Source organism: Prionailurus bengalensis, chromosome D3 (genome assembly GCF_016509475.1).
Source record: "Prionailurus bengalensis isolate Pbe53 chromosome D3, Fcat_Pben_1.1_paternal_pri, whole genome shotgun sequence".
NCBI lineage: Eukaryota > Metazoa > Chordata > Mammalia > Carnivora > Felidae > Prionailurus > Prionailurus bengalensis.
Genome location: NC_057356.1, coordinates 5547120 through 5565708, shown reverse-complemented (window position 1 = coordinate 5565708; position 18589 = coordinate 5547120). Strand labels below are relative to the sequence as shown.

Below are 18589 nucleotides of genomic sequence, written 5' to 3'. Positions count from 1 at the left end.
GCCACACCACGCAGCGAGAGGCGCGGCAGGAAACGGGGTCACTGCGAGGAGAAACAAGGGTGCAGCTTAGGAGAGCCGGTCAAGGGCGCACGCGTGTGCGGGCCAGCACGTAGCCAGCACTCCTCTTCCCCTGCAGGCAGGTCGCCCCCGAGAGGCGGGGCGGCTCCTCGGTGAGAGGAACCGACACCCTGGATCCCCAAATCAGGGCTCCAGACACGCGTTCCGAGCATCTTCATCTCAGAGCCTCCAGTGCACGAGCTCCGGGGCCACGGCTCAGGGAGGCAAGGGGCTGTCAGTCAGCACCCGGGAGACCCCAACAAAGCCAAAAGGAGTCCAGGGGAGGCTGGGCTGCCAGCAAAGCGTATACAGCAGGCGTCCCGTGTCCGTACGCAAATTCCACAGCTGACTCAGAGAGGCAGAGATCCCAGCTCAGCCTGGCCCCGGTCTCCATCACCCCCCCCCCAGAGCAGGAGCTGAGAGATTTTACCAGAACGTCCAGAGGCCAGTGGTCCCTGCCGTGACACCCCAACTCCCCTCAGGGGACCCAGTGAGCCCTGGCTGGACCCCGTCAGAGCCACACCAGCCCTCACGGGGACTCGGGGAGAGAAGGCCCCAAAGGTGGGCCCGGGCATACACCCCCCCCCCTTACTCACCGTGTGGGGCCGGGCGATCTGCACAGGGTAAGAAATGCCATGGGGCGGGTAGCGGGGCTCGGTGGCCCTCCACGTCTGCGCCACAGGCTGCGTGGACCCCGACATGGCGGCGAGCGTCTGGGGGCTCTTGGGCCCCAACAATCTCCCTCTCGATGGCCACCAAGGTTAAAAGCCAGTCCTCCTCATCTGCTCACGGGCCACCCTGTCACAGGAACCTGAGAAAAAACCAGAAAAGAAACAAGCTCAGCCACGGGACAGTGTCCCCTCCAAGGACCCTGGTGGGGCCCCCTAATAGTTCCTTTGGTCCCTGAGGAAAAGCAAGCACACAGGTCCTCCTGACCCTCCTCCTCCTCCAAGCCGCTGGGCGCTTCCTGCCCACCGACAGCAGGAGGTGGCAACACGGCTTCTGGGGGACCCCCGAGCCACAGACCAGGCCAGACACGCCCCCCACCCACGACCAAGGCCCTGGCTCAGCAGGCACGGGAACCCCAACCCTGTGAATACTGCCCCACCATTCCCCGAAGGGTCCCGAGCCCCCACGGCCCACCCGACCTCACCCCACGGCCCCCTGCAGATTTCCGAGTCACCAGGGCAAAGTTCTCGGAAAGCACCCAGTTCAGGCAGGCAGCTGGGGGCCTCTCCTGAGAGGCACCGCCAGGGTGAGGTTCAAGGTTGCGTCCCTGGCCACGGTGGGCAAGGTCAGCTCGGGCAGGACACGGGTCACAGCGTGACCCCGGGCAAGGCCGGGCCTGCCTGGGCCTCCGCATGACCCCATGCAGGAGCAGAGCTGGGAGTGGGGGGACTGGGCAGCCGGGGGCCGCGCTGGGGAAACAGCTAAGGACCCAGACAAGAGCCGGGGCGGGGGGAACGGATAAACTGTACCTTCCATGGGACAGAAAACACCCATGTCCAGGCTGGAAAAAAATCTCAAGAAGCAGCCCCGTGCTTTTAGAGCTGGGGAAACTGAGTCTCGGGAGGAAGAAAGGACTCAAGGGCGCCAGGAGGCCCCTAGTCAGAAGCTGCCTTTGCCCAGAAATCTCGGGGGGGGGGCCTCCATCCCCCCACCCCTGGGCCGCCTGCCCACGCCCACGGTGAGAGCCGGGCACGGCCACGGCCACGGCCACGACCCCTCCCCCCTGCCCCGGCCCCGCACGTGCAGCCCCACCCCCCGCTAGAAAAATCCAAGATGGCGCAGGGGCCTGGCACCTGGACGCCCCGGTGCGCCGGGCAAGGCTGGGGCTGCATCTCACGACGCCCCTCCTCGCCCTGCCCCAGGTTCACAACTGTCCTTCCCCACGGGAAGACGCCGGGCCCCTCCCCTGGCGATGGGCCCCGTGGCCGTCTCGAACTGGGACGGAGGGCTGAGGTCGCGGTGGTCAGAGGAGGCACGAGACCCCCATCTGAGGCTCTGGTGGCGTCCCCCTCCCCACCCCCATCTTTCCCGCCACTGTAGATGTGACCTTCCTTTCTGGAACCATCCTCCGGCCTCCCACCGGCGCTCGGGAAGTAGTCACGTGACCCGGGCCTGGCCAATGCAAGTCCTGCATCCCCGGGGCCAGGGATTGGTCGAGGGATGCGCCCGCGGCCCAAACTAGGCCAATGAGAGGCAGTCTTGAGACTCTGGCTGGAGGAACCAGCTTGGCCCGGAACCAGGAGCTCGAAAGCCTGCGGTTCCGGGGGCCACCTCACGGCAGATGCCCGCCGAGCAACGACGCCGGCCGGCAGGAAGCCAGAGCGGAAGGGCGGAGGGAGCGCGGCGGGGTCCCGATGACAGCCAGGCCTGAAGGCGAAGCCTGCTCGCTCGCTTAGGAGAGCGGAGACGGCCGCGTGCTTGGCCTTCGCCGGCCCAACCTGGGTTTCTGTCGCTTGCCACCAGAAGTCTGACTCAGCCAGGGAAGGAAGGAGTCACAGATCAATGCACCTACGGGCACCTCAGCAAGTTGCCCACGTGGGCTTTTCCCAGCCACCGAGACAGGATGTGCCCTGTAATTTTTATAAACACGGGACCAAATCCTGCTCAGCTAACAGACGCTGTTAGTATCACTTCCCCTAGTACTGTCTGCAGTGGCTCCAGCCTAGTGACAGTGACGCTCTGATGGGGGGGGCGGGGGGGGGGGGGGGGCTGCCCTGCCAGTTCCCACCGAGGGCAACGTGACATCTGTCCGATAGCCCAGAGACAAGAAACCGGCCTGGGGAGAGGGGCAGGTGTGGCCACTTCCGGACCCCGTTCCAGAATTCCCATTGCTCCCATCCATCTTGGAGCCCAGTGGATCCTGGTCACGCAAATTCCGTTCTGCTTTCTCTCTGGGCTCTCCGAGGAGCTGAGGCCAGCACCTCGGCAGGGAGAGGCTCCCACTGGTCGCCCCTCCTCCAAGCGCAGTGGGGGAGCTTCCAAATGGCTGTTTGATTTTGCATTGCATAAGGCGGCAAAGAAGTCGATTTACCCACAGCTTTCCTAACTTCCTTTGCCTAACAAGACGCCAACTGGAGATGGCAGGCCTCTGCCAGATGCTCACGCGCGCAGTGCACGTGGGCTCCAGAAGCCGGGGAGGTGACACCTTTCCAAACCAGCCCTGGAGAGCCCTCAGCGGCACCCCACCCTCCTCACACCAAGGCCAGGGTCTGGCCGGGTTCCCATTCCCTCAAGACTCACGGTGTGTCGGCTGCCAAGCTCAAGGGGCCTCAGCCATCAACAGGTCACCCTGGCACTCTCTGGCCCCGTGCCCTCACGTCTAGGTTGTCCCCAAAGCCAAGGGACTCTGGGTGCCCCCTTCCATTCACCACGAGCTTGTTTAATAAACCCAATTTCCACCCCTCCCAACCTCAGTCACATTTCTTGCCAGCTCAAAAAAAAAAAAAAAATTTTTTTTTTTTTTTTTTTTTTTTTAGGAAAACATTTTGGTGGTTCCTCCAAAAGTTAAACACAGAATTACCCAATGACCCAGCAATTCCAGTCCCGGGCACGTTCCCAAAAGAACTGAAAACGGGGACTCGAACAAATACATGTATACGAACGTTCAGAGCTGCACTATTCACAACAGCCAAGGGGTGGACACTGCCCAAGAGTCCATCAACAGACGAACGGATAAACAAACTGTGGTCCATCCACACGGTGGAACGCGACTGAGTCACAAAAAGAAATGAACTACTGACACAGCCACACCGCGGGTGTGAAAACATCACGCCGCGTGAAAGGAGGCGGTCACAAAAGGCCGGCTGGTGTGGGAGTCCCCTTACAGGAAGTATCCGGAATAGGCAACCCCATAGAGACCCGAAACGGACTGGTGGCCGCCAGGGCCGAGGGCGTGGGCAGTGACTGCTAACGGGCACCCGGGCTCTCCACGCGGGGATGGAAATGTGTTCAAATTCGACACAGGTAGTATTTGCATAACACTGTCAATGGAAAAACAAATGTCTTCCTCAAGGTTTGAATGTGAATGACAAGGAAAACTAGGAAGCACCTCCATCAAAGACGGGGGTAGGAGAGGGGTGAGGGAGACACCCCTCCCCCCCCCCCCCCGGGGACTCAGCAGGGTGCCCGGATCAGGTCTGGGCTGGAAGGCCTTCTGAAGATCGATTGAGGCTGCAGCCAGTGTCGGCACAGCGGCCCCAATACCACCGCGGATCTGGTGGCTTCGGGGTCAAGAGAGGGTAGCACGCATCCATTTATGGACAGAAACTTCGGGGTCCCCGCTGCGCGCTGAGCCCCACATGAGTGAATGAGGCGGAGCCCAGCTGCCGAGGGTCTCGGTGCCCCGACCGGGTGGGAGTGGGGTGCAGCAGGGAGCAGAAAGCAAACAGTGACCTCGGAGATGGACGCTCAGGCTACTCCAGCCTCGGGGAGGGCGAGGGGGTCTCGGGGAGAAGGGGGAGAAGGGAGAAGTTCCCGGAGCGGAGCGGGCACAAGACAGCCGGAGGGGGGAGGGGGGGGGGGAGTCAGGCGGTGGCGGCCACCTAAACAGGAGCCCAGAGGTGAGACCAGGCACCTCGTGCTTGAGTAACTGATTGAGTGAGCACGAGGCAGGTGGGGGGGACAGTCACTCAAGGCCCACGGGCCACGGCAAGGATGGGTTCTGTTCTAAGGGCTCTGAGGAGCCACAGACGGTGGTTGGGGAAATGAAGAGTCAGTGTGTTTTATTTTTTTTAATTTTTTATTTAACATTTATTTATTTTTGAGAGACAGAGAGAGGCAGAGCATGAGTGGGGGAGGGGCAGAGAGAGAGGGAGACACAGAATCGGAAGCAGGCTCCAGGCTCCGAGCTGTCCGCACAGAGCCCGACGCGGGGCTCGAACTCACGGACCGCGAGATCGTGACCTGGGCCGAAGTCAGTGTGTTTTATAAGCAGGCGCCACAGAGAGCCGGGAGACCTCGGGGCTCCTGCGGGCATCCAAGCAAGAGACGACGCTGGCCGGATCAGAGCGGCAGCACCAGAGAAGGAGAAGCAGGCACAGCCCAGGGAAGTCGGGAAGGAGCTCCACCCTGGGGTGGAAGAGGCCAAGTGGCCTCCCGGGGACGGGGACCCTCTGTCCCCTCGTCAGGCGGGAAGCCTCACACCTCTGAGCCTCAGTTTCCTCAGGTACACATCCAGAATTCCTGCTCCACCAGCCTGCCAGCAGGATGGCATGCTTGGGAAGCAATGCCATCACGCCTGGTAAACAGCAGGCGCTCAATGAGGCAAACTCAGCAAGGGCAGGGCTCGGAGGAGACGAGACGGCCCTCAAGCGGGGCTAAGAAATGGCTGAGCCAGGTAGCGTGGGATACTTCCGAGCCCCAAAGCCCCAGTCTGGGCCTCGCACGTCCAAGCCACAAACCAGGGCACTAGGGCTGCCGAGCCAGGCAGAGGAGGGCCAAGAACTCCGGTCCTGCATGGGGCCCGGCACGAATGGTCCACGGTGGGGACCACCCACAAACAGCACAGGGGCCCCAGGGTGGCCCTCTACTGCACCTGCCCCAGAGGCAGCACCCAGCAGGGGCCACTCAGTGGCCCACCAGAGAGCCCTGCGGGCCCCACGGGGCCGCTCCCCACAATCCTGACCTCACAGCCCGTGTTCCATCCACCGCGTGGCTTTCCGCCCAAATCTGCAGGAGGAAGCTCACCGCTGTGGGTTTTGTCTGCCTTGCCCCCGCTGCATCCCACGAGCCTACCGGTGCGCCTGGCACACAGCAGGTGCTCAACAAGGGAACCTGTCCAGGCAGGTGCCAGTAACGCCAGGTGAGGCCAGAGCCCTCCTGCCCCCACATTCCTCTCCGGCCCCAGGCAGGACGCTGAGGCCCCACTGAGGCACATTCCATAGATTTTCCGTGCCGCGTGCGGCCCGCTTCAGCTCCGGGGAGGGCGGATTACAGCAGGTCGGGGCCGGGACGGCTCCGAGAGCGGGCGGGGGACGGACGTGCAGGGTGCTCGTTAAGGTGCCTGGGAGCCTTCCGACCTGAGCCCAGGCTCTGGAGAAGACGAAAGGCCAGCTGTCTGCGCCACCCAATGCCTGAGACTTTCCCGCAACTAGTGGGCACCGACGTCAGAACCCGTGGCAGGTGGGGGAGCCTCAGAATGAAAACTCAGCTGTCAGCGGGAGAGAAGCCCCCAACATGTGCACACACGCGCGCGCTCGCCAGAACCCTCCAGAACCCTCCAGGGTGCTCGGAGAAGCCACAAGCCCCACACAGGGGACCTGGTCTCTCGTACCCCCGCCCCTGCCGGCCTGTCCGGGCTGGAGAGACAGTGATGCACTGGGAACACCGTGGCCTTCCTCGCCACTGCTCTTCAGCCTCCAGAAGGGCGTGGGACCGCTCAGCAGCTACTGGACAAATGTTTGGCTCCACTGGCGGTTCCCCTGCAAGGGCCTGGCACACAGAGGTGCGCTAGCTTCCCGGAACCTGGGTGAACAATGCACCACAAACAGGATGGTGGAGGGGCGCCTGGGGGGGGCCCGGTCGGCTGAGCATCCGCCTTCGGCTCAGGTCATGATCTCATGGTCTGTGGGTTCGAGCCCCGCGTCGGGCTCTGGGTGGACAGCTCAGAGCCTGGAGCCTACTTCAGATTCTCGGTCTCCCTCTCTCTCTGCCCCTCCCCCGCTCACGCTCGGTCTCTCAAAAATAATTAAATGTTAAAAAAAAAAAAAAAAAAAAAGGAAGGGCTGAAAACAACAGAAATGCATTCTCTCACCGTTCTGGAAGCCGGAAGTCCCAAATCAAGGTGTGGGTCAGGGCCACGCTCCTCCCCCGAGGCTCCGGGTCGGGGTGGGGGGGATCCTTCCGGACTCGTCCAGCAGCGAGTAGCCCCGGGCATCCCTTGGCTTGCGGCCACCTCTCTGCTGGTCCTCCCCCAAGAAGGACCCCAGTCATTGGATTCAGGGCCCACCCTCATCCAGTTGTGACCTCATCTTAACTAATCACATCTGCCAAGACCCGCTTTCCAAATAAGATCATGTTCCCAGCTTCCAGGTGGACATGAATTACGGGGGGAGACGCGCATTTAACCCGATACGGTAGGTGCTCGACGCACATTTGCTCGGCCCACTGCCATAATCCGGAGCCTGGCACACAGGAGGATCCAACAGATATGTACCGAGCAGAAACAGCCTGGCCCCGGGAGCACGGAGCCCCGGAAGCCAGCACGGGGGACGTGAGCACCGAGGCTGTTCTGGGATGTGACGTTAAGAGGTGGCAGAAACGCCAGCTAGAACGAAGCGGACTGTTTACGCCTTGAGTTTCTAGTTTCTGGCGTGCCGGGAAAATGGGGAGCCGGCCAAGTACCAGCTCCACCTTCCACAGGGCCTCCTTGCTCAGGGATCCGGCTCTCAGCTGAGCCCTGGGACACAGAGAGCCCCGTGGGAGGCGGCCCCGGTGAGCCCAGAGGAGCCTGCCCGGCCCACGAGGGCAGGGGGGTGAAGCCAGAGTCCCTGCAGCTCCCCGCCGTCAACCATGATTACAGGAACCTTTGTGGGCAGGTGCTGAGACGCGGCCGCGAGTAAAAGACCCCAGAGCCCTGCCTTCACAGAGCTGCCATTCTAGCAAGCCAGACCGGAGTAATTACAGGAATGTTGGGAGGTGTCTGCGGTGTGGGGAAAACGAGAAGCATGAGGAGGGTAGGCAGGGGATGGCTGGCGGCGGGGCGGGCACGGAGAAGGAGGGAGAGGGGAGAAAGGAAGCATGCGGATGTCTAGGGAAGCTGCTCCAGGCAGACGGAGCAGACAGTGCAAAGGCCCTGAGGTGGGGAGGGAATGGCCGGGGGGCCCGGATGGCAAGAGTGGAGTGAGCAAGGCCCCTGTGAGGTCACACAGGCTTTCACTCCGAACGAGAAAGGAAGACGCCACCCTCTGGGCAGGGGTGATGTTCGGGGTCTCCTGTACCAAGCCTGCTCCTCGTGCCCCTGTGTTAAAGGAAACTTCAGCTGTGCCCACCGTCGGGGAGTAACCCACCTGGAATCCTAACGCGATTAAAGCCACCATTCAGGGTCCCCTAGAACACAGGTCCCTATCCAGCAGGAGTAAAACTGGCCCCCTTGCCCCTGACACGACCTCTCCGCCCCAAGGAGGAGCCAGGGACCCAACCACGGCCTGCTCATGGCTCTGCCCAAAGAGCAGCACCCCTGAGTGGCCCAAAGTCACGTACGGCTCAGCTCAGAGCACTGCCCTCAGAAATGCCACCCGCCCAGCCCTAAATGGAGACCAGCCAAGACAAGCCCATCCCAAACGGGGGTCTCTGCCTCATTCTGGCCAATGAGGCACTGGGGGCGGGGGGCGGTCACAGCAGTGGACCAGCTGGACAAAAACTCCTGCCAACCAGTGACAGCCTTGTCCCAACACAGAAAGCACCTCTTCACCCCAGGTACTCAACAGAAGACGGATGGAGGGGGGAGGAGGAGTGGGTGGGGGGTAGAAGAAAGAGGGAGGGAGGAAGGGGAGAGCGAGGGGGGAGCATGGATGGAGGAATGACGGACGGACAGATGGACATCAATTTCATTTTCGTTAGTGTTTATTTTTGAGAGAGAGAGAGTGCGAGTGGGGGAGGGGCAGAGAGCAAGGGAGACACAGAACCCGAAGCGGGCTCCAGCCTCCGAGCTGCCAGCACAGAACCCGACGCGGGGCTCGAACTCACGGAGCGCGAGATCATGACCTGAGCCGAAGTCGGACGCTTAACTGACGGGGCCACCCAGGCGCCCCAGACGGACATCAATTTAACTGTGCCACTGTCCACAGAGCCCAGCGTGCCTTTATTCCACAAATACGCCTACATCAGGCTCCCCGCCAGCCACTGTGGGAGACACACATGAGCACCACCACCCCCCCAGAATCCCCAAGCCTGCACAACTGCCCCCCAAGTGCCAGCCTGCTGGGCACAGAGGACCCTGGGGAAAACCGCCTCCAGTCTCCAACTCCAGAATCAGAACAGGGAGGGACAGGTGCAAAGATTCATCGAGAAGAGATCTCTCAACAGCTCAACACCCACAGAAGAGTCCCCAAAACGAGGGCTATGGCTCAAGTACTCTCGGCTACTAGAAACACGGGGTGGGGACGAGTTAGCCACAATGACGATGGCAATATCAGTCACCGGGCAGGTACTGTTACGATCCCCATGCTGCAGATGAGCAAATCGAGGCTGGGTGAAGTGAACTGACCAAATGGCAGAGCAAGGCCCTAGTTAGGAGGGTATGCAGGCCTGGGGGGACCCGCGCCCAAACACAGAGCAGACAGAGAGCTTCTCGAGGGGGGATGAGCATGGGGTCCAGGCATCCGGTGAGATGGGCAGTGGCCTGAGCTGAGCCCACTTCTGACGCTTCAGGGGAACAACAGCGAGGGTCGTGGGGACAAAAGCTGCCGCTGGTCCACACGGGGGACCAGGTCCGAGGACAGAGAGCCCTGGACTGGCCACAGCCCGCGCCAACCTTCCAGGGAAAACCAGAAGCCTGGTACCGAACACACCCCAGGCAACCTGCGCCAGCTCGCACCTCCCCTGAAAGGGATCCCCAGCCGCGGCTAGAATTTCCACCGCCTCCAGATGCTGCCTGGTGCCCTCCCGGGGTCCTCAGACCCGCCTGAGAGTCTGTGGTTCTACAGGTGGCATTCTTCGGGCACCCGCCCAGAGGAAGGCTCCGATTTCCCTCACCGAACATGACTGCCCCATTCAACAGATCAGGAAACCGAGGCTCAGAGAGGTGAACTCACTCACCCAAGGTCATGCAGCCAGAAGGCACCCTGGTCCAGCCCCACACACCCTCCGAAGTGAGCAGAAGAGTGCCACCGAGGAGGCCCGTTTCGGTCTCCGATTTAGTTGGTACATTCGCGTCCACTGGGCTGTGGCCAGCTCGGCCGCCCAGCCCTGCTCCCCCACCATAGCCAGATCTGCTCAAAATCGCTTCCTCCTGGACTCCCTTCCCCTTCCCCCTCTTAATTTTAAAAGGAAGAGAGAGAGAGAGAAGCCACAGTCATGACAAACCCTCCCGCACGCCAGGTCACAGGGTCCCCTACGAGAACCCTTGCCTGGAGACGCGCCCTCCCTCTTGGGTATTTCACAAACATTACGCTGGATTTTTCCTGGCTCTTCCTCATTAGGTTCTGAGCGCCCCGGGAGGGACGTGTTTTCCATCTGGCCTTCCAAACAGCAATTTTTTCTGCAGAGGGGAAGAGGGGGAAACCAGAGAAGAAGCGGGTGTCTGGGCAGTGGGGGGGAGGGGGACGGGGGGGGGGGACGCTGGCACCAGCTGTGCGACTGGGCAAAGCGCTCGACCCTCTGCCCCGGGGGCTTGGAACAGAGCGGACTACAGAGTGGGAAGCAGGGACCTGACTCGGCGAGCCGTGTCGGGGCTCAGCGTGGTACCCGCTCGCAGTGAGCGCTCGTCCACACAGGGGGCGGGGCGACCACATACGGATCCAGGGCGCCGGGATCGCAAAGGCTGCGGGGCTCGGGGTCCCGGATCCGTCCACATCGCTGCCTGGACGGCGACGAACCAACAACCAAGGAGTCAATGGACCACAGATCACTGCTCTGGACATTCTGCTGAATGAAGTGAGCCAGACACACAAAGGGGCAAAAACGCTGTACGATTGCGCTTACAGGAGGCACCCGGCCTAGTCATCTCCTAGGGACAGAGAGTAGAGGGGTGATGGCTAGGGCCTGGAGGAAGGGGTATGGGGAGTAATGGCCCCTTTAAAAATGCCCGAAACTTGAACGTTTTTGTGATGTGTATTTTACCACAACTTAAAAATTAAGTAATAACAGAAACAAAACAGAAGCAAAGCGCACACCTCCTCCAGGGAGGCCTCCCTGGTTGCTAGCCAAGGCAACCAGCTGGGCTGGTATCCTCTGTGGTGGCTTCCGCTGCCCTGGGGGCCCCGTGGAAGAGCCGGTGCCGCCCAAGGCCCTGCCAGGGGTCCCGGCACAGGGCAGCAGCCCCTCGCGGCCAGGCACTGAGGGGGACCACAGTCAAGGCCTCGTTGTCTGTAGCCCACGTCGCCCCCAACCCAGGCAGCGTCAGGAGAGGGTTGAAAGGCCCCCGAAAGCCACGGGGACACAGGGAGGGGCTGACCGTCTGCCGGCTCCGCCCATCACTCACCAGGACCCGGAGGAGGGTGGAGGGGGCCGCGGCGAGGGGGCGCGCGCGGCAGACTCCGGGTTCCCACAAACTTCCCTGCGCAACATCTGGCAAACGTGTCCGCAGCCGCGCAGCTGCCGGAAACGCCTCCTCCCGTCCCGCCTCCACGCACGCTGGGCCCCCCAGGACGGCTTTCTGAGGAATTTATGGGGTCGTCCTGAGTATTTCGGGGCAGATCTCTTGGGGACGTCCTCCACCACGTGTGAAGGAGGACAAATGTTCCCGCTGCTAAGAATAGCTTCGCCAGCAGCGGCGCCCGGGGCTGGGAGCCCACCCCGCCCCCCAGCAGCTCCCCCCTCGCATCATCCCCCCTCCCCACCTTCCACCAATGCCACCCAGGTGCCAGGCCGCGGGGGAAGGGCCCATTTCGACCAGCTCCCTCCAAGGCTCAAATGTGGATCACAGCAGCCCCTGCGATTTCCCCGAGGGCTTTCGCTGATCAGTGAGTGTCAAGGATCAAGAACCCAAAAGGCCCTCCGGGCCCTGCAGCCAGGAGCCCGCAGACGAGAGCGAGCACACAGGCCTCAGGGCCCGGAGCGGGAGCACGCTTCTGGGATCCGATCACCAGTCCGCGGAGGGAGCAAGATTAACCAGGCTCCGGTGGGGGGAGAGGTCCCAGGCCGGAAACAGGGAGGAGGGCTGAGGATACCACGCCAGGCCGAAGTCTCACGGAGGAGAGGGGCAGGTGGGGGCTGCCTGTGTCAGGGGGTGGCCGCAGCTCAACCCCAGGCGGGCATCCTGGCCCCTGGAGAACGGGGCCCAGGGGATCACAGCGTCCAATTCTTTCGGGCAAAGAAAGTCTGACTTTGAGACATCCCTCAATTTACAGTTTTTATTTCAAAAACATGGACCATAAACCCAACCCAATAAATCAGTCTGACATCCAAATACAGCCCGTGGGCTGCCAGGATGTGACCTGTGGCTTCTGACATGTGGTCAGCTGGAAACCACAAGAGAGGGCCCAGCAAAGCCCAGGGGAGCTTGGGGAGCGGGGAGGCCGGTGACAGGCAGGAATGTCCTCCCACATGGCTTGGAGGGGGACCTGAGAGGCCCCTAATTAAAACAGGGAGTGGGAGGGGCTGGGCCCACTTACCCAGTGAGTCTTAAATAACATCCCCCCCTCCCCAAAGGACACACTGGCCGTGAAAGGGGGGCTGGGCAGGGACCCCGAGCTGGCTCATGTCCAACACATGGAGTGAGCCGGCCGTGGCCAGCAGGTGTTGTCTTCGCCCACCCAGCACCCGCTGCTTGCAAACTGTACCCTTATGTCCTTGGGGCTATGACCCCTCGATTCTGGGCTCTGAGGGAGGCTGACTCTGCCTCCCGGGTCTGGCCAATGAGCACAGTCTCAGGAGCACCACCAGGGCCACCACCAGAACCACAGCCGCCGTCACTGGTTTGGGGAAGGGCTTAACTCTCAAGCTGAGCCCGTAAAGTTCACTCCCACGATTTCTGTTGTAACAGTGGGGACAACAAGGCTTACCTTCCACTGGGCTAAATTGTGATCGTTAGTCTTAGGCTACCAGGGATTGGACACGGGGAGCCCCTTGTCACCTGAGCCCCTGGATCCAACCATGCCTGAAGCTCACCCTGATATCCTTTTGTGCTAAATGCAGGAGGAGCAGAGAGTCTGCCAATTGCAACCAACACACCTAAGACAGAGACCCCCTGAAAACCCCAGCTCGAAGCCATGAATCTCCCTGGAATCAGATCTGCAGTCTCTGGTCCCCTCACCTGTACAGGTAGGGAGATCTTCCAAGCCGGCCAGAAGGAAGCAAGAGGAAAATAGATGGGATCCCCGGACAAATTCAGCCTAGGAGGAAGGGGCCGGACAGGAGCCTGGGATAGGCCTACGCGGTCTCTCACCCTGAAGAAACAGAGTCTCCTGGCCAGGCCTGAGCTATCAGTGGCCCTAACGGGGGAGCCGGCAGGCAGCCACTTTGCGGACAGAGCCTGCCCCTTCCTAGCTGACTCAGATCTGGGTCACTCCCCAGCAGCAGGCACGCCCCCACCCACAACGTCCTCTGGCCTCTGGCCTCGGCTTCTGGAGGAATATCCCGAGGTGGAGAGCTGCCGTGGCCCCTCTTTCAGACAGGGGCATTGTCCGAAGCCAGGAGGCCTTGCAGACTGCACCCACAGACACACCTTGGGCCCCATCCCTGCTGGAGCCTGTTTCCCGGCCTGGAGGGTGGCCAAGGCTCAAACCAGGAGCAGGTAGAGACCCTGACCCCACGGGCACGGACTTCTCCCACCATCCTCTTTTCTCTCCGACCTCCATGTAGCCACAAGTTGGTTACAGCTCCCATTTCGCAGATGGGGAGACTGAGGCTCTGGGGGCAAAGAGGGCTCTTCGGTGTCCCACAGGCAGGAACAGGACCATGGAAAGATGAGCCAACTCCACCTCCAGATCCCAGGTCCTGAGCAGTCACGATAACAGACCCAAGGTGAGCGCCGTGCACTCATCACCGTGGCTAACTGCTAACACGGTGCTCACTCTCATCAGTTTATTTCACCGTCGCCATATCCCTGGAGGCAAGACTGAGGCGCAGAGAGCTTAAGTCACTTGCCTGCCAGGCTAGCCCTCTCCAGCACCCACCTCTTATCCATTACGTCCTGGGAATCCACTGCCAGTGTCCCCAGCCTCCCAGCTCAGGCTGGGGGACACCTCTGCCTCTCCCTGATCAGGCTGCGGTTGGGGCCTCACAGGCCTTGTACCCAACATCACCGCTCACGGGTCCAGGCCAAGTCCTGCCAGCTGGAGGCAACCACAAGTCGCTACTCATGGGCCGTGGCCATCTCCACGTGAACCGGGCCGGCCCCCCGGGCCAGCCGCAAAGCACCACCCCGGGGTCCCGGAAGGAAAAGGGAGCAGCATCTTCAACCCCACCCCAGCCCCCTGGCTCTGCTACGTCCCTCATCGGGACCCGGAATCCTCATTCCCAGGGTCCCCGCTGCTTACTTCCCACCTCCCCACAACCCCAAAGGTAAGGCCCGTGAAGGCAGGATCCACACCTGCTGTGGCCGCAGGCCCTCCGTAAGTGCTTGCTGAATCCATGAGCCCTCTGACAGCATCCCTGCAGACTCTGAGCCGAAGCTCGGAGGCCACTTTGGAAATGGAGAAACTGAGGCCGAGGAGGGGTCGACTTACAGTCAGATCCTGGGGTGTCGCCTACAGCAGGCCAGCACGCCCCAAGAACTGATCCACGTTTACACCGCCGGCTCCCCCACCGCTCTCACTGTGGCCCGGGGCCCTGATCCCTTCCTCCTGGAAGCCGCGATGCCGGCCCGTCCATCAGCCGTGGCTGGGGCTCCGGAGGCCGTCACCACCAAGGGGCCGCTGCGTGCCCGCTCTGGGCCTCAGGGTCTCCCCCCGTCAAGGGCACCCGGCAAATAAGGCAGCTTGCGGGGGAGGGGGATGACTGTGACCCAGGTGCTGGGTGAGTGGCCAGGCATGTGGGCAGTGAGTGTTCGGGGCTTGGGGGGGAGGGCCCAGCACGGAATCCGGGGAGCCTCCAGCCTCCTGGGTCACGTCCTCCTTAGCAGGGACGCCTGAGCGGGAAGGACGGCTGGCAGCAGGCAACAGGCAAGCTCCGGGGTCTGTGATTTGGGTTCTGGGCGAGGGAGGCGGGTTCCGGACTCCTCCGACGGGGAGGAGACCTCACTAGGTCCTGGCCCCTCGGCCTGGGACGCGGAAGGGTGGGGGTCCCTGGCCCTATGAGCTTCTAGGGCTGCTGTAACAAATGACCACAATCCAGGTGGCTTACAACGGAAATTTATTCTCTCCCAGCTCCGGAGGCCCGGTGTCCAACATCAAGGCGTGGGCAGGCCATGCTCCCTCCGAAGGCGCCCGGGGAGGATCCCTCCGGCCTCCTCCAGCTTCTGGCCACATCACTGCGGTCTCTGCCTGTCTTCACACAGCCATCCTCTGTGCTCTCTCTTCCGTCCCTCACAAGGACACTGGTCGCTGACACAGGGCTCGCTCGGGGAATCCAAATGACCTCATCTCAAGACACGTCTGCAAAGACCCTTTTTCCGAAGCAGGTCCCATTTAGAGGACACGGGCATGAACGCGTGCGAATCTCTTTTTTGGGAGGGGGGGGGGCTGCCATTCAGCCCACTGCGCAGGCCCCGGCCTTTCCTGACGTTGCCCACCGATGGCGAGCTCGCTCCCTGCCGGGCCCCGGGCCCGGGGTTCGGGCCCACTTTCTCTGAGCGGTCCTGCCACGGGGCCGCTGGGCACAAGGGCCTCCCTCACGTTTACAGGAAGCGAGGGACTCTCACACCTACGCCTCCGAGAGAGGGCCAGCCACGGATGACTCACCCCCATTTCACAGGCCAAGACGAGGCGCACAGTGGTTCAGCCGGGGAGCTGAACAAACGCAATCTGTTTGCTTCTGTGTCAAATGGAAACAAATCTCACTCCCGAAGGATGTCACAAGGTCCTGCAAGGAGAGTGCGTCCGCCACCCCCCCCCATAATCACGACTCTATTTATTACTGGCGGGGCCCAGCCCACACAGCTGCCCACCCAGCCTCCAGCCCCAGCAGAAAGGGCCCATTATGACATCATAGGCCGAGAATTATGTTATTAGCCTGGGAAGGAGGCTGGACCCAGGGACAAAGGGCTCATTGTCATGCAAATACCCAACTAGGAGGAAGGGGGGTGGGGGGGCGGCTCCTCTAGTCTTCTAGCTTGTGAGCCACACTGAGAAACCAACGCCAGGCCTTCCAGAAGACTTTGGGCATCTCCGGGCCTCACATCTCGAAGAGGAGGGAGGGGGCCCCTTCCCACGGCTGCATACAAAATGCCATTTACCAGTTAATACTGTATGCCTGCAGCTGTGTGTCTTTGGGCAAGGTGCTTACCCTCTCTGTGCCTCAGAGGATCGTTAGAAGAACTCCACAAAGTGTGCTCAATGGTCACCCTGCCCCGTCAGCCGTCAGGACTTGAAACTGATGCCGTCAACACCCCTCCCCTGCACCCCAATGCCGTCAGGCCCCCCACTTTCCTGGCTCACGACCTCCACCTCTCTGACCTAGGAGGTCCAGACCTTCTGGAGGTGCCCGATGTGTTCCTGTGGAGCCCTCTTGAACACAAACACCAGAACTGCTTTTCAAAGGCCCCTAGTTTTCCACGAATCCCCAAAAGGCATTCTCAACCCCCAGATACAGAGATACAGAACTCCAGGGGCGAAGGGAGGTGAACTCAAGTGAATTCCAGCCCTGGGCCTGAGTCTCCCAAGCCAGATTCCTGGGCGGGGGGAGGGGGGGGTGACGTACCCGGAGACACAGTTGAAGCGTATCCATCCATCCCCAGAAAGGCCTCATTCACCGCCAGGGGACGGGCCCACATCCACAGCCTGTGGGGGACACTGAGTCAGGCACGAGTGTCTGCTGAGCACCTAAGATGTGTCCAGTGCTGGGGACACAGTAGTGACCAAGATGAACAGATCCTGGGTGAAGGGGTCGGTGGGGGGCGGGGGGGGGGGGACACGGCGATGAATATACAACAAATCCCAAGTGATGATGGCACGAAGCGATGGCAGTGACTTTGGGGAGGTCGGGGCCCCACTCTGAAGGGTGAGGGTACAGGAAATACAAAGGTCCAGAGGCAGGAGCATGATTGGAGCTTCCAAGAAACAGCCAAGAGGCTCATGAGACCGTAAAGCCCCCTACTTAGCCCCCCTCCCTGGCCTCCAGGCTCTGCCCAGCAAAGCCCAGAAGCTGAGACCCTAAGAAGCCATGACTGGTGCCCCCGAGCCCCAGACACCGCCTCCACCGCTTGACATGACCGTGGATGCCCCTCTCGGTTCAGGCCCTGCCGGTGCCCCCTGGTCCCCAGCCCGGGATGGTCGGGACCCCTCCCAATCCTTAGGCAGAAGAGCAAGCCGTCCCTGGCACTCCCGGGGCGCCCGAAGGCCCGAGTCACCAGTCAGCTGTGAGGGAGACAAAAAACCTCCAAGCCCCCCCTCAGGCACCTCTGGAGACCCGTCTAGCCTTGGATTAGCTTTGGCTGAACAGCAACGCATTTCTCATGCTTAAGCACCAGCTCGGGATACCCCCATCCCTCTAGGGTGGGCGGGCTACACCCCGAAGGCCCTCTCACCACTGCGGGAGGTGGGAAGGGGTCCAAGAGAAGCCAGCACCTACCGCAGGGAACAGCAAGAAAGGAAACCATGCTGCCGGAGGACAGAGCCAGGAGGAGAGAGTTACTCAGAGAGGAAGTGAGTTTGGCTGTCACAGGAGTGACCCACAGGCCTCAGAGGTGGCTGAGAGGGGGCAGGCTCCGGGAGGGCCCAGGAAACAAGAAAAGGACCCAGAGGTCAGGGCTCTCTGGCTTCCACGGTTCATGAGCCCAGCCACCATCCCCTATCCCAACCTCCAAGCCCAGCCTGCAGGGGAGGAGAGAAGGAGGAGGGAATCAGGGCTCAGAGAGGGCAAGGAACATCCCTGGGGCCACTCAGCCGAAGAACCTCCACACCCGGGCTCTGGCCGGGGTGAGTCCCAGCTCCAGCCCTTACAAACTCTGTGCCCCTGGCTGGGTCCCCTGGCCTGAGCCTCAGTTTCCTCATCTGCGAAGTGGGGATCACACAGCGGCCTCCCATCCCACGGCTGATCCGGGCACGGAACAAGCTAGCACGGGGCGACCCCGTCAGGGATGATCACATGGCGACAGCACGTGCTGCTGGCACCTTTCTAGGCACCCGGCGCGCATCACCTCACCTCACCGTCACTCAAGCCCTCCGAAGCACCAAACGCTACGAGGAAACTGAGGCCTGGAGGGGCTACGCCCCTTGCCCTAATTCACAGAGCTGCCGACAGGCAGGGCTGGATTCGAACCCAGGACGGCCTGGCCCCGGCCTACGCTGCTTATGTCTTTAGATCACTGTAGGTTCGTGCGCAGCCATAAGAAACGATGCAGCGCGACCCCGTGCTCCCTTCAGCCAGCCTCCCCCAGTGGTGTCGCCCCGACAGAACGGCCGTTCGAGACCAGCAGCATCACCAGGAAAGGGACTATTCAGACCTCACAGGTTCTACACACACTCATCTGGGTGCATGTGAGTGTGTGTTTAGCTCCATGCACCTGCACCTCAGGGCAAGTGGGAGGGGGGTCAAGTGTCTGAGACCCTCAGGGCAGGGCGGCTACAGCAGACCCAAGTAGGTGCAGAGGGCTTGGGGGCAGCAAGGGGACACTGGTGGGTTCCCCTGCTACCGGGGCCTTGGCTGAGGTCCCCAGGAGAGGCCTGAGGACAACCGGACGGCGGGCAGCTGGCCTGGACACCCGGGGAACTCCCCGCCGGCTCCTGCTGGCCCGGGAGGAGAGGCCCCGAGCCAGCCACCGGCC

General features: G+C 61.7%; 1 protein-coding gene across 39 annotated transcripts in view; it reads right to left on the bottom strand.

The window, feature by feature from the left end:
* The window catches only part of NCOR2 (nuclear receptor corepressor 2), a 211871-nt gene that overhangs the window by 146459 nt on the left and 46823 nt on the right, over window positions 1-18589 (bottom strand). For all 39 annotated transcript variants that reach the window (XM_043557333.1, XM_043557331.1, XM_043557336.1 and 36 more), the window contains one exon: window positions 654-868. In XM_043557333.1, the coding sequence (XP_043413268.1) occupies window positions 654-758 (105 nt within the window). In that variant the 5' untranslated portion in view covers window positions 759-868. The remainder of the gene's footprint in view (window positions 1-653; window positions 869-18589) is intronic.